Source organism: Epinephelus moara, chromosome 5 (assembly GCF_006386435.1).
Source record: "Epinephelus moara isolate mb chromosome 5, YSFRI_EMoa_1.0, whole genome shotgun sequence".
In the NCBI taxonomy this organism is placed as follows: Eukaryota; Metazoa; Chordata; class Actinopteri; order Perciformes; family Serranidae; genus Epinephelus; species Epinephelus moara.
Window position 1 is genome coordinate 43,744,770 of NC_065510.1, and position 16,462 is coordinate 43,761,231.

Below are 16,462 nucleotides of genomic sequence, written 5' to 3' on the forward strand. Positions count from 1 at the left end.
CTTATTCCTTTTCCTATTTTCTTCCCTTTGTCTCAGTTTTTTACTTGCTACGTCTGAGTTTGTGTTTGCTGGCCCTCCACACCTCCTCTCCTCTTTAGCCTAGGTCTATGATAGTGATTACCTTAAACTACCAGCCAGCATTTGTTAGCACCCTGTTGTTATCTCATCTGTGTCATGACAGAGGCAGTTAAGTTTGGTGAACTGTGCGTTGGCTGCTTACACTAAGGCTGAGTATGGGGTGTGGATTTTGACTGGGCAGCTCATCTGCTCATTGGCTGATGCTAATGATAGAGAGAATACTACAGATTGAACAAGCTGTTCTTTAATCTTTCCTTCCCTCCTTAGAAAACCTTGACTCCAGCCTGCAAAGAGGGCTGCTTGTCCTGCATTGCTTTGCCCCATGTTTTACTTTTTGCCATTTCCATTTTTTGTATAAATGGATGTGCTCTCTGGAAGAACTGGTGTGATCAGCCAGATTGAAGCTGTAGAGAAAATAAAATTGGCTTGGTGATGTTTTGATTTCCAGCACACCTCTTGCGTTCTCATGCTGGTTCTCCATGTGTGTAGAGAGGAAGCAGCTTGTTGCCTTATTGATTTGGTATCTCATGTTGTTTCCATTGTTAGGAGCCTGAGGACCACAGAAAAGTTTTCATATTGCTTACACGTCCCATCTATGGTGCTTGTCCCGACCTAATCCATTTTCTTTTTTTGTCTTCGATACAGCTCCAGGAGACTGTAAAGAGAAAACTGGACAGCGCACGATCGCCTCTCAATGGAGAACAGAATGGCATCTGTGATGGAGGCAGCTACTCACCAACTACCAAACGGGTACGGAAGGAGGGCTCTGGTGGTTTGGATTCACTAACAGGTCTCCCTAACAACAACAATAACAACAATGTACCACCCATCTCTCCACTACATCACCAAATGGACATTAAACCCTTGCTTGGGGGGCCCAACACTTCCACCGGAAACAACACTACAAACAGCAATGGCAACCATGTAGGCCAGGCATCAGATGAGCTAGGGAAGAACGGTGGCAGCCATCTCCCGGACATGAAGCTGAATGGCTCGCTGGACCTGGAGGACAGCTTCGGCCTCCTCAAAGACCTGAAACAGGAGCCACTGGATGACGGAGGTGGGATGGAGTCCTCTGATCCCCAGTCTCTGTCCAATCAAAATAAACTGTTCTCTGACATCAACCTCAATGACCAGGAGTGGCAGGAGCTGATCGATGAGCTGGCCAACACCGTGCCAGAGGATGATATGCACGACCTCTTTAATGAGGACTTTGAGGACAAGAAAGAAGCAGAGTTTGGCAGACTGGCAAACAATCAGACACCAGGCCCACAAGAAGCAGCTGGGAACACAACGGCACCCGGAGGAGGGGCGGCACCAGCAGCAGCCCTGCCTCCTCCTCCTCAGCCTCCACAGGGAGGCCCACAGGTTCCCATGGGCTCACCACAGGTCAGTACTAAGAAGGTCACATTATGTCCTATAACCCCTATCTCTGCCCCAACTTGTTACCAGTTTAGGTGATTCAGTCACAAATTGATGTTTTCTCTAAAGGTAGAATTATCGTACATTGTTAGCGTGTAACTAACTTACCAACTTAAATGCTGATTGCTTTTAATTGTAACAGACAAAATAGATTGACATCTCATAACAGCAACATGCATGTATAATCTACATGCACTGCATAAATTGCAGTTTACGGTCCATTGCTGATGCAAGGATTCAAGGTAATGAATAATAATTGCTGTAGAGTAACTAAACTACAGAATTTTGTCTAAAGTGCCTCTCCCCTGGAAATTCAAAAAATACTTCTAGAATACGAAAAAGTATCAACGTTGGCAGGGCTGGGACTGGGAGGGGGGTAAGACATGCCCAGTCACTCCTTCATCCTGTCTTCAGGAATCAGGTAATTTGAACTGGTTTTAAAGAAGAATTGATTCTTGATTTCAGTTCATAGTTATATTCACACAGTTGACTCCTTCGGTGTACCATTTCTAAATTATTAATACGTGGACAAAACAATGAGATTTGCAGAATGAGAAGCAAACAAACATGAAATGCTTACACAGTGTGATGGGAATATAATATAGCCTAATAAAGTTTTAAGCTAGCTGTACAATATCTTGGTCTGAGACAGATGGCTTCCAGCAAGACAAAAAATAGTCTTGTAAATTATGAACAGATTTATGTGGATATTGCAAGGGCTTTAAATATATTTAGAAAATTCCACAAGTAGTGTAATTTGATATTCTGATTAATTGCAATTTTTGTTTACTTTTTTAACATTGGCAATGGGAAATGCATGTCACATATATTTTATTTCAGCAGCATTGTATACTCCATAGAAAAGCAGTAAATAAAGTGCGTTTGTGGTCTTAATTTTAACTATTTTCTTCCATTTAAGCACTCCATGACTCTGTGACTACAGAATAAACTTTACTCACTTATTTTTACTTCCTAAAACGTGCATTACACGTGCAATGAAATTAATTTTATAAATATACTTTTTGAAGTAAACTTAAACTGCTATATTCAGCTGTCCCTGCTCATCATGCTTGCAGTGTTTCCCATACATTGATTCATTTGTAATATCAATATTGACCACCACTATTGATTTTTTTTTTTTTTTAAACGAGTAAAATCTTATTCCTTTGTAGAGCTGTGCTCAGCGCCTCGCCCTGCACCTCTGTTTATCAGACCACAAATGAGACAAGAATTAGCTAGCTAGGACTCCTGCAGTCTATCCCTCTCTACCTGCTGCTGGAAGACTATTGAGCTAGAGGACAGAGGGTGGAAGCTCAGGAGACAGACTCATTAGTGGCTGTAGCAACTCAGATTCAGCCTCCGCAAACCCTAGCACAGAGGTTCACAGTGGGCTTGGTCTAATCTTTATACAGGCAGCAGCAGAAAGTCTCCTAATCCAGCGGGGACTTTGCGCTGGCTAAATTCGACTTGCTATTTGAGCAGCTGAAGGTCTGTGTCCTCTGACCGTCTGCCGTTGTCTGCTTCCTCACTTCGACTTTGTTTTTCTTAAAACAGATATTTCACGTTACTTGTAAATTACCACAATAAACAAGGCAACCTCTTTTTCCCCCTGCATTTAATTAATATTGTTTAATTGTTAATTGTTTCATTTAATAAATGAATATGCCACTGCTATGACTCATATAACTCTCTTTCTGAAAGTTAGATTAGATGATTGATTTTCATGTCTGCATTGTAGGTATGGAGCTAAAGCCAGGATGGGATAAGCTCACCTTAACATTACGACTGAAACGATGGGCAGACACTTAGCCTGGCTCTCTCCAAAGTTCAAAACATGTGTTAAGTTGTCTAATTAGTAAGTTGTATCTCATTTGTTGAAATGTAGAAATAACAAGTTGTGAGTTATGGGAGAGCTGCATGCTGTGACGAACAAGAGTTCAACATCCATCAAGTGCTTTCGTGCAGTTTGCAGCTGTGTCACTGGTTGCTATATATGGCTGGTGAGCACGAGCTTTAATATATCTGCACAGGTTAGATGGTATCAAACCTTCAAACAACAAGACTCTGAAAGGTAACTCCCACTTAAACCACAATTTGTTAAATTTACTGTACTGTTTATGTTCAGATTAAACAAACAAGGGAAGATGTGTTAATTAGAAAGCTTAAGAGGTGTTGATGGGCATATTTTTGAACTTCAGAGAGAGCCAGGCGAGCTGTTTCCAGTCTTTATTTAAGCTAATTGCCTCCTGTTGTTATGTTGAACAATTCTTGTAAGAGTTAATAGTAAATAAGTCTCATGGGATTTTTTTTGTGTTTGGGCTCCGCAGGTCCGACCATCTTCGTCAGGCCCTCAGTTTGCCACCACTGCCAATGGAACGCCTCCTCAGCAACCTTTGCAGCAGTCTCCAGCCGTTGCCATGGCATCAGGTTCCCCATTGCACAACTGCGTAGCTCGGTCCCCTCAGACTCCCACCCAGGCTCAGACACAAGCAGTCTCTAGGCCTGGGAATGGATACATTATGAACCCTGGCCCAGGGGTCAGTCAGGCAGGCACAGGACCTGGAGCTGCTGGAGTTGCCCCTGGAGGTCAGCCTGTAGGACCAGTGACGCCAGAGCTTTCTCCAGCAGAGCAGCTAAAAGCAATGGCTCAGCAACGTGCTAAACTGCTGCAGCAGAAGCAGCAGCAGCAGCAGCAACAAGCAGCTAACTGGTCCCCTGCAGGCGCTCCAACCAGTCCCTATAACTCTGGTCCCTTTAACCAAGACAAACCCAACAGCCCTATGATGTACCCACCGCAAGCCTTTAACACGCCACAGGGCCCTCTAGTGGCTGGGATGGCCCCCAACAATGGGCCCAAAGCCCCCATGAACAACTACCTCCCTCACAACCACATGGGCATGATGGGCCAGCAACAGCCAAACAGCATCAACCAGAACACCCTGTCCAAACAACAGCAACAACAACAGCAGCAAACAGCAGCCATATTGTCCTATAACAACACCAAACCACTGAGTCACTTCAGTGGCAGCGGGGTTGATCACATAGGTCAGAGGATGACTCCTCCCATGGGAGGGAACAATCAGGTGAAGAACCCCATGATGCCCCCCTACATGGGTGGTGGGGGAGGCGGTGGCCAGGGCGCAGGGCCAGGACAGACCCAGGGGCCAATTCCAGGCCAGACAGCCCACCTTAGTGAGGAGCAGAAGAGGATGTTGCTGATGAAGCAGAAAGTGTTGAACCAGAACATGCCCTACAGCGCCATGCAGCCTCATGGACAGGTAAGGGACCTGTTGCTCCCTGTTACAGTTTTAATCAATGCAGCTATTCAAATTTGTTTGCACTGCATTGGTGCAGTTTAAGTGAAGTCAACCTTGTTGGGTCTGTGTTGGTTCAGCAGGACGATTTCCTTCAACAGTTGTTTGTCTGTAGCTTTGGCTCTGATTTCAGAGTCATTTTTCAGATGGAAACAGAAAGCTGTTATTGTGGAGATGAGTGCCAGGGTGGTGGTGTTACAGAACACTCAACCCGTGACCTTGGGAGGAGCACGAAACACCCAACAGTTTTTGCCTGTCAATCCTTGAGGCACCATATGTAATGCTGGCTGTTCACTGGAGTTTTTCTATAAAATACACTGACATCCATCGATCTGGATCGATAAATTGATTCACTGATCACAGATCCAATATCGTTGATGCAAAGTGAAAACACTGAACGACATCATCATCTTTGTGTTGCGCCTTTATTTCAAAATTCTCTATCACAATCAAACAGCGCCAAGCAGATGATGGCAAACAGCAGAGACAAAGTCAATGACATTAAGGTTGTTTACTCTGTATAAATCAACAGTGTGGAAATATTTTTGATTTCGGATAAAGTATGGGTCAACAGACAAAGCACATGCCGTATGGAGATAAAAAAGGACGTACCTGCCTGGATGGGCATTTCACTCTGCTAACTTTTCGCTACAGTAACATTAGCTGCTCTGTTTCAATAATGGGCTGAAAAAATGTGCTGTTCTGTTGGGGCATGAAGTGACTTACACCAATGGTTAGTAAGATAAAGTGGGGTAAGGCTAATTGACGCAATGTAAATGTGCTAAAGCTAATAATGGGTCACCAGCAAAAAACAGTTGTTTTGTCAATGAGCCTTAACAGTTAGTGTTGAGCCAAATTTTATACTTTTGTTAAATAATGTTGCTGTTAATCCGTGTGTTATGGCTGTTGGGAGAAGCTTGCCTTCAATTTTTAGGAAAAAGATCATGGATTGGGTTAAAGCTCTGAGGGTTAACTTATCCATGAGTCAGTTTAAAGTACTGCAATTAAGTGGTTACAATTATTTCCATTATTCATGTGTTTTTCTATTTTATGGCCCAAAGGAAAAAAGAAAAAGGTTGGCAGCGCCTTCTGTAACAGATTGTGTGAAATCGGCAGATAATATCATCTCATATTGATTGCAGGCCCCTGAATTGCATTGAATCAAAATCGTATCGTGACAGATTTTGTAATATTGGAAAATATTGTATCATCGTCCAAAGAATTGATACAATATCGTATTGTGATAAAATTAGTTATTTACACCACTACTGATAAGTTTGACTCCATTTTTACACTCTGAATGCCCTATAGCAAGGAAATAAAAATACAAGCTAATACAAGCTTATTTTAACAGTTGACCGGGACAGATTATGGAAAATGTATTTCTGTGTTACAAAACCTCCCAGAGGTGCAGCCAGAGAAGGTAAAATGGCGGTAGTTTCCCCAGCAACAAGCCAGGGCTGGGAACAGGCATAGGAAAATGGCCTGTCGACAGTGTATTGATGCCTCTGCAACACGAGCAGCACTGATAGCCTCCCCACACTCCTCCTCCTCCCCCAGACACACAAGCGCATGCACTCACACACCACGCCAAACACCAAAGCTAAACGGCTCCTTAGCTCATATCCCCAATCTGTCACAGCTGACTGATGGCTGAGATTGGACCACTAAGCCAAGCTAGCTGCTGTCATTACCGAAAACCCACCTCGGGCAGTTTGTTTCCCGAGTCCAGTGACCAGCACAGCCCACTGTGAACGCTCCAGTGGTTCAGCCACATGGCAGGTGTCCTTAATAATCGCAGTACGGAGGTCTTTAAGGAAGTGTGGGTGGACTATACCTTAACAAATGAGCACCTACACAAGTGACACATCACACTTGTATTGTTCTTCTCATTATCCCAGGGCCATTGTGTTATTGCCGATAGAAAGTGTGTGTGCTGGTGTGTGTGCGTGCTTGTTGATGATTCACTTGTCAATGTTGTCTCCTTCTCCCTTTATCTCTCTGTCTCTCTCACTCTGCCTCCCTTGTGTTCATGATATGGTTACAGTCAGCCACCTCCTCCTCCCTTCTGGTGATCTCTGCGTCTCCTGTCCTGCTCCTCCTCCTCCCTCCCCCTCTCCTCCCTCTCTTTCTCTCCCTGCCAGAGACACTCAGCACCAATAAAGGAGCAGATTTATTAATATGGGGCCTTTGTGGCTGCTGCCTGAAGGGCTGTGTGTTTGTGCGCGTAAGTGAGTGAGTGCGAGTCCGCGCACATGTATGTTTGTGTGTGTTTCATAGATTTGGGGAGGGGGTTGGTAGAAAAAAGGGGATGGAGAGATTTATTTGAGTGAGCAGAGGAGAAATGGAGACCAGGAAGAGAGAGGAGAGGGATGTGCAGAGGGGAAAAAAAAGAATGACTTAAAGAAATGCAGAAAGAGGGAGATTTATTGAAGAGTGAGGATGGAGCATATTAAAAAGGAAAGTCAAGGGTCTGGAAAGAGAAAAATAAGTGAGCAATGCAGAATGGAGAGTCTGAAATACAAAATGTTCACAGTTTTACATGCATCTAGTTCCACTGGAATGATATTTATTAGGGTGGAGGAGGGTGCAGATGAGCTTTGCATCAGGATGTGGACAATAAGAGGTAACATTTATTGATCAGTCTATTTATTTGTCACATGTAATTATAAGAATATGATTTCAGTAAAATGCAATCCATCCGTTTCATCAATTTGTGCATACAAAGCATGGAAATAATAATCCATGTCTGGGGTGGGTTGGGGGTCCAGACACACTGAACTATAGAGAACTAGCAGCAATGAAAACTGCTGTGCCACCTGTGTCTCAGCCAAAAAGTTGCACATTAACACACCATGAAGACTACAGCTGACAGCCAGCCAGCACGTACATTCTGAGCCTGCAGGAAATACCCCTCCATACCAGTAGATGGTCGTCGCCTGTATTAGTCATACAAAAAGGGAAACCAGAAGACCTTCCTGACGCTAGTTAGCCAGTTAGTGCATTAACAACACAATCCAATGTTAAAATAACAGAGCGTATTGACTGTGCGCTAGTAAACGATAACACAAACCAATCCGAAACGTCTCTGCTAAAGAGCTCAATGGCTAAAGAAAAATAATTCTACCTAATGTAACAAATTTGTTTGGGTCTCACTCCCTCTTGACTTAAGCCTTTTGTTTACTTTCCTCACTTCCATTTCTTTTCTTGTGCGCTGAACTCAACTGTCAATCAGAAGGATTTAATTCATAAGCAGGCTCCACTGTCTTTCGCCAGCGAAGGCCAACGGTAGGGGACACACTGCAAAGACTAGAGCAACAGACGCTCACCAACAGCCCAACATTGACCGACGGCCAACCGTCAACTTCGTGTGTCAGGGCCTTTAGTCAGGGTCTTCATTTAGGATCCTTGTAGCCACAGGAGAGAGCAAGAGAGCCAAGACGCCGAAGCGAATGTGATGGAAAATTCTGGTATTTAAACATAATTATTTAACCTATAATGTGTTGTATAAGGTTACTTGTTTTTATGAAACTGAACTTCTAACCTAATGATATCTGTTGCTCATTTAACCCCTACTGTGACTCAGATTCAGATTCAGATTCAGAATACTTTATTAATCCCCGGAGGGAAATTGTTTTTGTTCCAATGCTCCGTGCAAAGTAGAAATAGAAATACAGCATGAATGGAAACAAGAGATAAAGATGAAGATATAAATAAGATACTAAAATAGACAATGAAATAAATAAAATAAATATTAAAGTAGACATTAAAATAAAATAAAATAAAATAAAATATTAAAGTAGACATTAGAATAAAATAGAATAAAATAGAATATTAAAGTAGACATTAACATAAAATAAAATATTAAAGTAGACAATAAAGTAAAATAAATAATAAAAACAGTAAAGTAGACAATCTGAAATATATACAATATACAATGAAATGGTTGTAGCATTATAAATGAAATAAGAATGAGTAATTATATTGTGTGATTTGTTTTATAAATAGCCAAATGAGTCCGATCATCAGAGGGAGGAGTTGTACAGTTTAATGGCCACAGGTAAGAATGACTTCCTGTGGCGCTCAGTGGTGCATTTAGGAGCAATCAGTCTCTGGCTGAAGGTGCTCCTCAGTTCGACCAGAGCGTTGTGGAGAGGGTGAGAGCCATGCTGAAGTATCGCCCGCACCTTTGACAGCATCCTCCTGTCTGACACTGCTGTCAAAGGGTCCAGCTCCACCCCCACAACGTCACTGGCCTTTCTGATCAGCTTGTTGAGTCTGTTGGCATCGGCTACTCTCAGTCTGCTGCCCCAGCACACCACAGCAAACAGAATAGCACTGGCCACCACAGACTCATAAAACATCCTCAGCATAGTCCGGCAGATGTTAAAGGAGCGGAGCCTCCTCAGAAAATAGAGGCGGCTCTGTCCCTTCTTGTAAAGGACTTCAGTGTTCTTAGTCCAGTCCAGTTTATTGTCTATGAACACACCCAGGTACTTGTAGTGTTCTACAATGTCCACGTTATGCCCCAGGATGGAAACTGGGGTCACTGGTGTCCTCGTTCTCCTCAGATCCACCACCAGCTCTTTTGTCTTTGTTGTGTTGAGCTGCAGGTGGTTCAGCTCACACCATGAGACAAAGTTATTCACCACAGCCCTGTATTCAGCCTCCTCACCCTTGCTGATACATCCAACTATAGCAGAGTCATCAGAAAACTTCTGAAGATGACAAGACTCTGTCTGGTAGCTGAAGTCCGTGGTGTAAAGGGTGAAGAGGAAAGGAGAGAGGACAGTACCTTGTGGAGCCCCGGTATTGCTGACCACTGTGTCTGACACACAGTGCCGCAAGCGCACGTACTGTGGTCGGCCAGTGAGGTAATCCACAATCCAGGACACAAGGGGGGGATTCACCAGCATCGCCGTCAGCTTGTCACCCAGTAGAGCAGGCCTGATGGTATTGAAAGCACTGGAGAAGTCAAAGAACGTGACCCTCACAGTGCTCCCCGGCTTGTCCAGGTGGGCGTAGATGCGGTTCAGCAGGTAAATGAGGGCATCCTCAACTCCAATCCGGGGCTGGTAGGCGAACTGGAGGGGATCCAGGTGCGGCCTGACCATAGGCCTGAGCTGCTCCAGGACAAGTCTCTCCAGGGTCTTCATGATATGTGACGTCAGTGCCACCGGTCGGTAGTCCGAGAGACCGCTGGGTTGCGGCATCTTTGGCACTGGAACGAGGCAGGACGTCTTCCATATCACAGGGACCCTCTGGAGGCTCAGGCTCATTTTGAAGACACGATGAAGCACTCCACAGAGCTGTTCGGCGCAGGCTCTGAGAACCCGTGGGCTGACACCATCAGGGCCTGCAGCCTTACCGGCGGGGAGTTTGCTCAGCTGTCTCCTAACATGTAGAGGTGTAAAGAGTGCAGGTTGAGGAGGGGGAGAGTTGGAGTCCAAAGTGAGAGGAGGGCAGGTAGCATGGGAGCCAGAGGAGGTGTGAGGAGTGGGGGATGGGTGTGAGGGGCTCACCAAGTTGGATGAGGTGCTATCAGGAGGAGGAGGGGGGGTCAGAAGTGGTGGTGGCTGGAGACAGTCAGCAGGAGAGCCAACAGGGGCCAGGGCAGCAGTGTCAAACCTATTGAAGAACAGATTTAACTCATTGGCCCTAGCCACACTACCATCAGCTCCACTGCTAGTTGGTCTGTAACCGGTGATGGTCCTCATACCACTCCAGACCTCGCTCATGTTATTCAGCTGGAGTTTCCTCTCCAGCTTCCTCCTGTAGCCGTCCTTAGCCTCATTGATCTTTGCACTCAGCTCCCTCTGAATGTCCCTCAGCTCCTCCCTGTTGCCACCTCTGAAAGCCCTCTTCTTCAGGTTGAGTATGGCTTTGATGTCCTTTGTTACCCAAGGCTTGTTATTTGGGTAACACCGCACAGTCCTTGCTGGGACAATGCCGTCCACACAGAAATTAATGTAGTCTGTAATGCACTCAGTAAGCCCATCAATGTCCTCTCCATGTGGCTCACAGAGTACATTCCAGTCAGTCACCTCAAAACAGCCCTGCAGTGCCTCATAGCAGTCCTCTGACCATGTCCTCACTGTCTTTGTGGTCACAGGCAGCCTCTTCACTAGAGGCACATAGCAGGGGGTGAGAAGCACCAAGTTGTGATCTGATCTACCCAGCGGGGGAAGGGACGTGGAGGTGTATGCGTCCTTTACATTAGCATACAGCAGGTCCAGGCTCTTCTCCTCTCTGGTTTTACAGGTCACATACTGGGTGAATTTCGGGAGTGTCTTTTTAATAGAGACATGGTTGAAGTCACCCGAGATTATAATGAGAGCACTCGGGTGTGCAGTCTGTAGTCCGGCTATTGTGGAGTGGATGACGTCACATGCCGACGTCGGGTTAGCGGACGGGGGGATATAAGCAGCCACTACAATAGCATGTGAGAATTCACGGGGTAAATAGTAAGGACGGAGGCCCACAGCTAACAGTTCAATATCCGGGCTGCAGATGCGGTCTTTGACTGTGATGTGACCAGGATTGCACCACCTGTTGTTCACGTAAACAGCAAGCCCACCTCCTTTACGCTTACCGCTCTTAGTGCAGTCCCTGTCAGCCCGGACAGTGTGGAAACCCACGGTGGAAACATTGTGGTCAGGAACATCCGTGTGTAGCCATGACTCCGAGAAAATCATCAGGCTACACTCCCGGTATTCCTGATGACTCCGGGTTAGCGCTGTAAGCTCGTCCATCTTATTCCCCAGTGATCTCACGTTGCCCATGATGATAGATGGGAGACACGGCTTGAATGTCTTCCTCTCCATAAGTCTCCGGTGTTTCGCTCCTTTCCGCCGCCGTAGCGATCTTTTCCCTCTGCAACCCCGGTGTGTTTTCCTCCAAAGTTCAGCAGGTATATCCTCCCTCACCGTAGCCAAGCCGGCCGGCTTCAGCTCCATCAGCTGATCCCTGGAGTAAACAATGCGGTGTTGCTGAGCGACGGTCGAGTGGCAGAGTAAAAGGAGCGATTCCACCACGAGCGAAACAACAAAAACTCTCCACACAAGCATGATTAGAGAGGACGTAGCTTAATAAATAACTAAAGTAAAAACAGAACAAGTAAGATAAAGAAGAGAGGAAAAAAGTAGAAAACAAAGTTAAAGTAAGCAGGAGCGACTGGAACAGGCTGCATACACCGTGGCGCATGCGCACTGCACAGCGGTGAGAGACACCAAGGTCACAAGCCAGGGAGGCTCAGACACTAAGATTATGAGCCAGGGAGGACAACAAGTGTCCTTGTTAGTCTCGAGAGATGTTGTGTCTTAGGAATGTCAAGGCGCCACATATTTTGACTGTTGATGTGCATGTGTTATGGGAACTATAAAGATAGCAGGGCGAGAGGACTTGGTAGGCATTCACTGACTGACTGTTCATGCGGTTGTATATGTGTGAGTGTCTCCATTCATGAATGCTTATTAAAACTCAAGAAAGACAGCCGACGTGTGAAGACTTTTTCTTTAAACTATTCATTAAATAGTAGTTTTGCCACCACACGAGTCTCGAGCTAGTGCCTTAAAAAAATTACGTGACCTTTTAGATGTTCATGATATAGTGATTTTATACAACCCACAAGCAGCAATACAACAAGTATATTAGATCTATATTGCCCACCCCAAGGAGAAATCCACTATTTTACACACCTGTGTACTCCTTAGCCTATGAAAACAGTGTTATAATGTCTTCTGTGGCTGTGGAAGGGCTTTGCCAGGTCTGAGAAAATAACCCTCATGATGTCGTAGTGATGTCATCAGGGCTACCTTGGCCTCGATCCAACAAATTTTTAAATGAAAAGTCTGTGTAACAAACTTGTTGCCAACCTTACTGAAGTGGCAAAATCTCTAGAGTATTCTTTTAATGGAAATGACTTTAACACTGAAGTAACTTCATTACAAACACTGTTACAGACGTGACATTAAACTGAATGCAATTGGCAATATTTGTCAGCCTTAAAAGAGGTCTTGGCAATCAGCTCTTTAATATTAGAGTTTTCAAACCATCTGTGCCCAAATTGTAGGCGCATTGGACTAAAAGCTGCAAAATTCTTCAGTATGTCAAGGTGAGAAATCTTGAAAATAATGACAACATATGCCAAATGCAGTAAACAAGGAAGTGCTACAGTTACAAGCTGAGATTAAGAGTGATGCTCTTTTTTTCCCCACATTGGAACTTTGGACATGGCTTTCAGAGAAATGATAGATGGTAAGCAGTCTTTATTGTAATTATTTCTTTAAGATGTATATAGCAGTGTTTCCTCTGCAAATTTAACATATTGCCTGAGTAACCAAAGGCAGTATTAGCAACAGGTTCATCACTGCTTACTATTTATATGATCTGTCACAACAGTTAACACATAGGGATCTCAGGATCAGCAAGGAACAGCAAACCTGTTAGCCTGTTGATATCTTTGTGTGTATACTGTAACTCTCTGTTTCTGTTCTCCAGCAGTAATTGTGTCTTTGTTGCTCAGTTCATAGACAGAGCCTTGGTTGGACTATTCAGGTAAATCAATGTAAAACTGCTGATGATATTTTAAAGCTCAGCTGGATAGGTAACGGTTTATATGTATGTATGTTTGTGTGTGTGTTTGTTTCTGGTTGTGGTAATTTGTGCTGATAGGTTGTAGGGCTGTCACTTTTTCAAAAAATCATATTGAGCAAATTGAAATCACACACGTCATTCAAAAGAATTTGAATTTCCCCTCCTCACATTACCAGTTATTTCATTATCTTAACATTACTCATTACTATATTGACTTTACATTACCAGTTATTTCATGTGTATGGCGGTCACGTAGTTCAGAGCGTTGTCAATGACAAAAGCTAACATTACAACCATTTTACAGGAGATGTCAAATTCCAGCGTGCTGCCAATGCTTTTTGCAATATGGACAGCTGCATGGTTTCCTCTTGGCTCCTTAGTGCTCTGAACATAATTGTAGAGTTCCTATGAGTTTGACATACAGAGACTGACTGACTGTACAGTGGGCTGTGACTGTCTCTTAAGTATGTGTGGCCAGCAATGTCCACCCATCTGTGGTAAGAGCAAGTGTATTATCCTGTAGTATAATCTTTTTTTTCCTATGTGCTGTACAGTTGCACTATGAGTTTTAAGATTGCCGTGCTACTTAGAATTTTATATCATGGCATCATGAGTTCCTTAATAGTAGTAGGCATTCACACGAAGTTGAACACTTGACATTGCTCCGCTCATGTGTGGCACCTCAGCTGCCTCACTTGCATGCTAACTTAAGCAGGTGAGTTCGCAGATTGGTTGTCCTTGCAGAGTAACCCCGTGTTCACACTACAAGCAACAATGTAACAGCTTGACCAACTACATGATCACCGAGTTGCCGTGGAATTGCTGCTAAAGCACTGATTAATGTAGTTACGTCGTGACGGCTTGTGTGTCTTTGCTACTTGCAACAGTGCACCTAGACTGATCGTCATCTAAAGTATGTTCTTAGTCATGAAAACATCTTTGCTTTTAATCAGTGTCGGAGCCCCATTTAACATCACATTTCACCATCCTATTGCATCCCCGTGTGCACTGCAATACATAGAATTTAGCATAGTATTCGCTAACTAAGCTAAATAACACAGCACCACAGCAACAAAACAAAAAATACATATGATTGGTTGACACCTCACCTTGACACTGGAGTACTGAAAAAGTTGAGGCCAGCTCAGCTTTTGTTTGTGCTGCATCACAGCCATCAGCAGCTGCATGTTGGACTTCAGTTTGTATCTTCATGTCACCAGTTTCCATTGAAAATTAATTGTAGCCTGATGCTGTGTCACTCGTAGTGTGAACCCAGCATAAGACAGCTGCTTTGCACAAAATAACAAACAGCTTTGTCTTTGTTAGTTACTTTTCCAACTTTGGTGTTGAACCCAAAATTCTTACACATTTACCTCTCAAGCCTGATTTATGGTCCTGCGTCGTACCTACAACGTACCTACGTCGTAGCCGTGACGCCATCTTGAACCCTTCGAACTTCTCCGTCACTCCATTTCGTCGCGGTGCAATTCACCGCCAGAGCGGTAGGAGGCTGCGTTCCTTTCCTGAATGGTTATCGTCGTCTCTAGTTGATTCTTTGTTTAGCTTCCGGCTTTTCCGGTCACAGAGAAATGAACGCGGAGCACGGACAGACGGCTCCGTCCGTATCCGTATTGAACGTTGAGCATAAATGGGCCTTAATACTGCAACATATGTGCAACATCTACATCACAACAGAAGATGTTTAACGATGGCGGGGATGGCGCAATCTGGAAATACGGAACCGGAAATGCATTGCTACCAAGCAAACCAATCACAGCCATCTCGGTCTGCGCTGGGTCTGCGTCGCCTGTGTGTGTGCATTTTTGGGGGAGGTGCACGTCAGGCTACGCCGGGGGCTACAGCGAGCCTTCTGTGTAGCCACATACCTTACGACGTAGCGACGTTGTTGATTTAACGCAGGACCATAAATCAGGCTTCAGATGCGTTGGTGTCATTGTTGTCCGCTTAGGATGGCTCTGGTTGCGAGTGGCCTCATTTTACTTAGTAACAAACAACATCAGTAGCTTCAACGTAGTTTGCTGGTAGGTCAGGAGGGCAAGCTGATAGTGAAATTTAGATCGCCCTCTGCTGTACCACAAAGCAAACTACTTCAAACAGTCTGTTGCGCTTATAGACTATAAAGTTTGAATTCAAAGAGGTTAATTTGAACATTAACTACTTTTGAACGTACGGTAAAATTTTGAATGAAAGATAATGGCCCTAATATGTTGATATCCCCTGAGACACCCTTGGTAGTGGTGATGTTAGAGTTTGGATGAAGTGATGCTAGCTGTGTTTCTGATTGTTTTTATCTGCATTAGCGTATGTGAACATTAACGTGTGTGTGTGTGTGTGTGTGTGCGCGCGTCATCTCACAGGAGGTGCTTAAACATCACTGTCTTTGTGCTCCATCCTCTCTGTTTCTGTGTGTGTGTGTGTGTGTGTGTGTGTGTGTGTGTGTGTAGGCTAATCCAGTTAGCAGCTGCTTGGGGAAACTTCAGCCTCGCTCCTCAAAAGCTCGTTAGTTAAACTTTAATTGTTGCTCCCTCTCTTTGCATATTGCCATGACGCTAATTTGTGCCTGTTGTCACGGTTACTGTTGCCACGGTGGTTGATGTCTCAGTGGAAGCAGCAAGTGGGGGAGCACAGGCGCGTGAATGAGTCTGTGGAAGATGTTTGTGTGATTGTCTGCAAGTGACTGATGATGCAGTCGCCTCACTGTGTGTGTGTGTGTGTGTGTGTGTGTGTGTGTGTGTGTGTGTGTGTGTGTGTGTGTGTCTGTGACAGAATAATTGTGAGGCGGATGTGGCTTGTTGCACAAGCGTGTGTGCAGCTGTGTGAAGCTAGCAGAGCGAGGGCGGGTCTCTGGGGTTATCTGAGTGATGATTGGATGAGGATGGACTGACAGGTGTTGGGCTCAGAGGAGGGTTTCTGGTGTCATTCTGATAAACTGCAGCGGGAGGTTTAACTTTGTGTATTTGTGGATGAGTACGTGTGTGTGTGTGTGTGTGTGTGTGTGTGTAAGGGAGCACATGTGTGTGCTTGTGTGTGTA

General features: G+C 44.7%; 2 protein-coding genes across 2 annotated transcripts in view; one reads left to right on the top strand and one right to left on the bottom strand.

The window, feature by feature from the left end:
• The window catches only part of maml3 (mastermind-like transcriptional coactivator 3), a 174,419-nt gene that overhangs the window by 83,398 nt on the left and 74,559 nt on the right, over positions 1-16,462 (top strand). Inside the window, exons 2-3 of the mRNA XM_050044243.1 lie at positions 724-1,467; positions 3,828-4,778. Of these exons, the coding sequence (XP_049900200.1) occupies positions 724-1,467; positions 3,828-4,778 (1,695 nt within the window). The remainder of the gene's footprint in view (positions 1-723; positions 1,468-3,827; positions 4,779-16,462) is intronic.
• Positions 4,812-12,493, bottom strand: LOC126390113 (uncharacterized). Its single transcript, XM_050044253.1, has 2 exons — positions 11,243-12,493; positions 4,812-10,879 (listed from the first exon to the last, which is right to left on the bottom strand). Exons 1-2 carry the CDS (start codon positions 11,879-11,881, stop codon positions 8,840-8,842), a joined length of 2,679 nt encoding a protein of 892 aa, XP_049900210.1. The 5' UTR covers positions 11,882-12,493; the 3' UTR covers positions 4,812-8,839.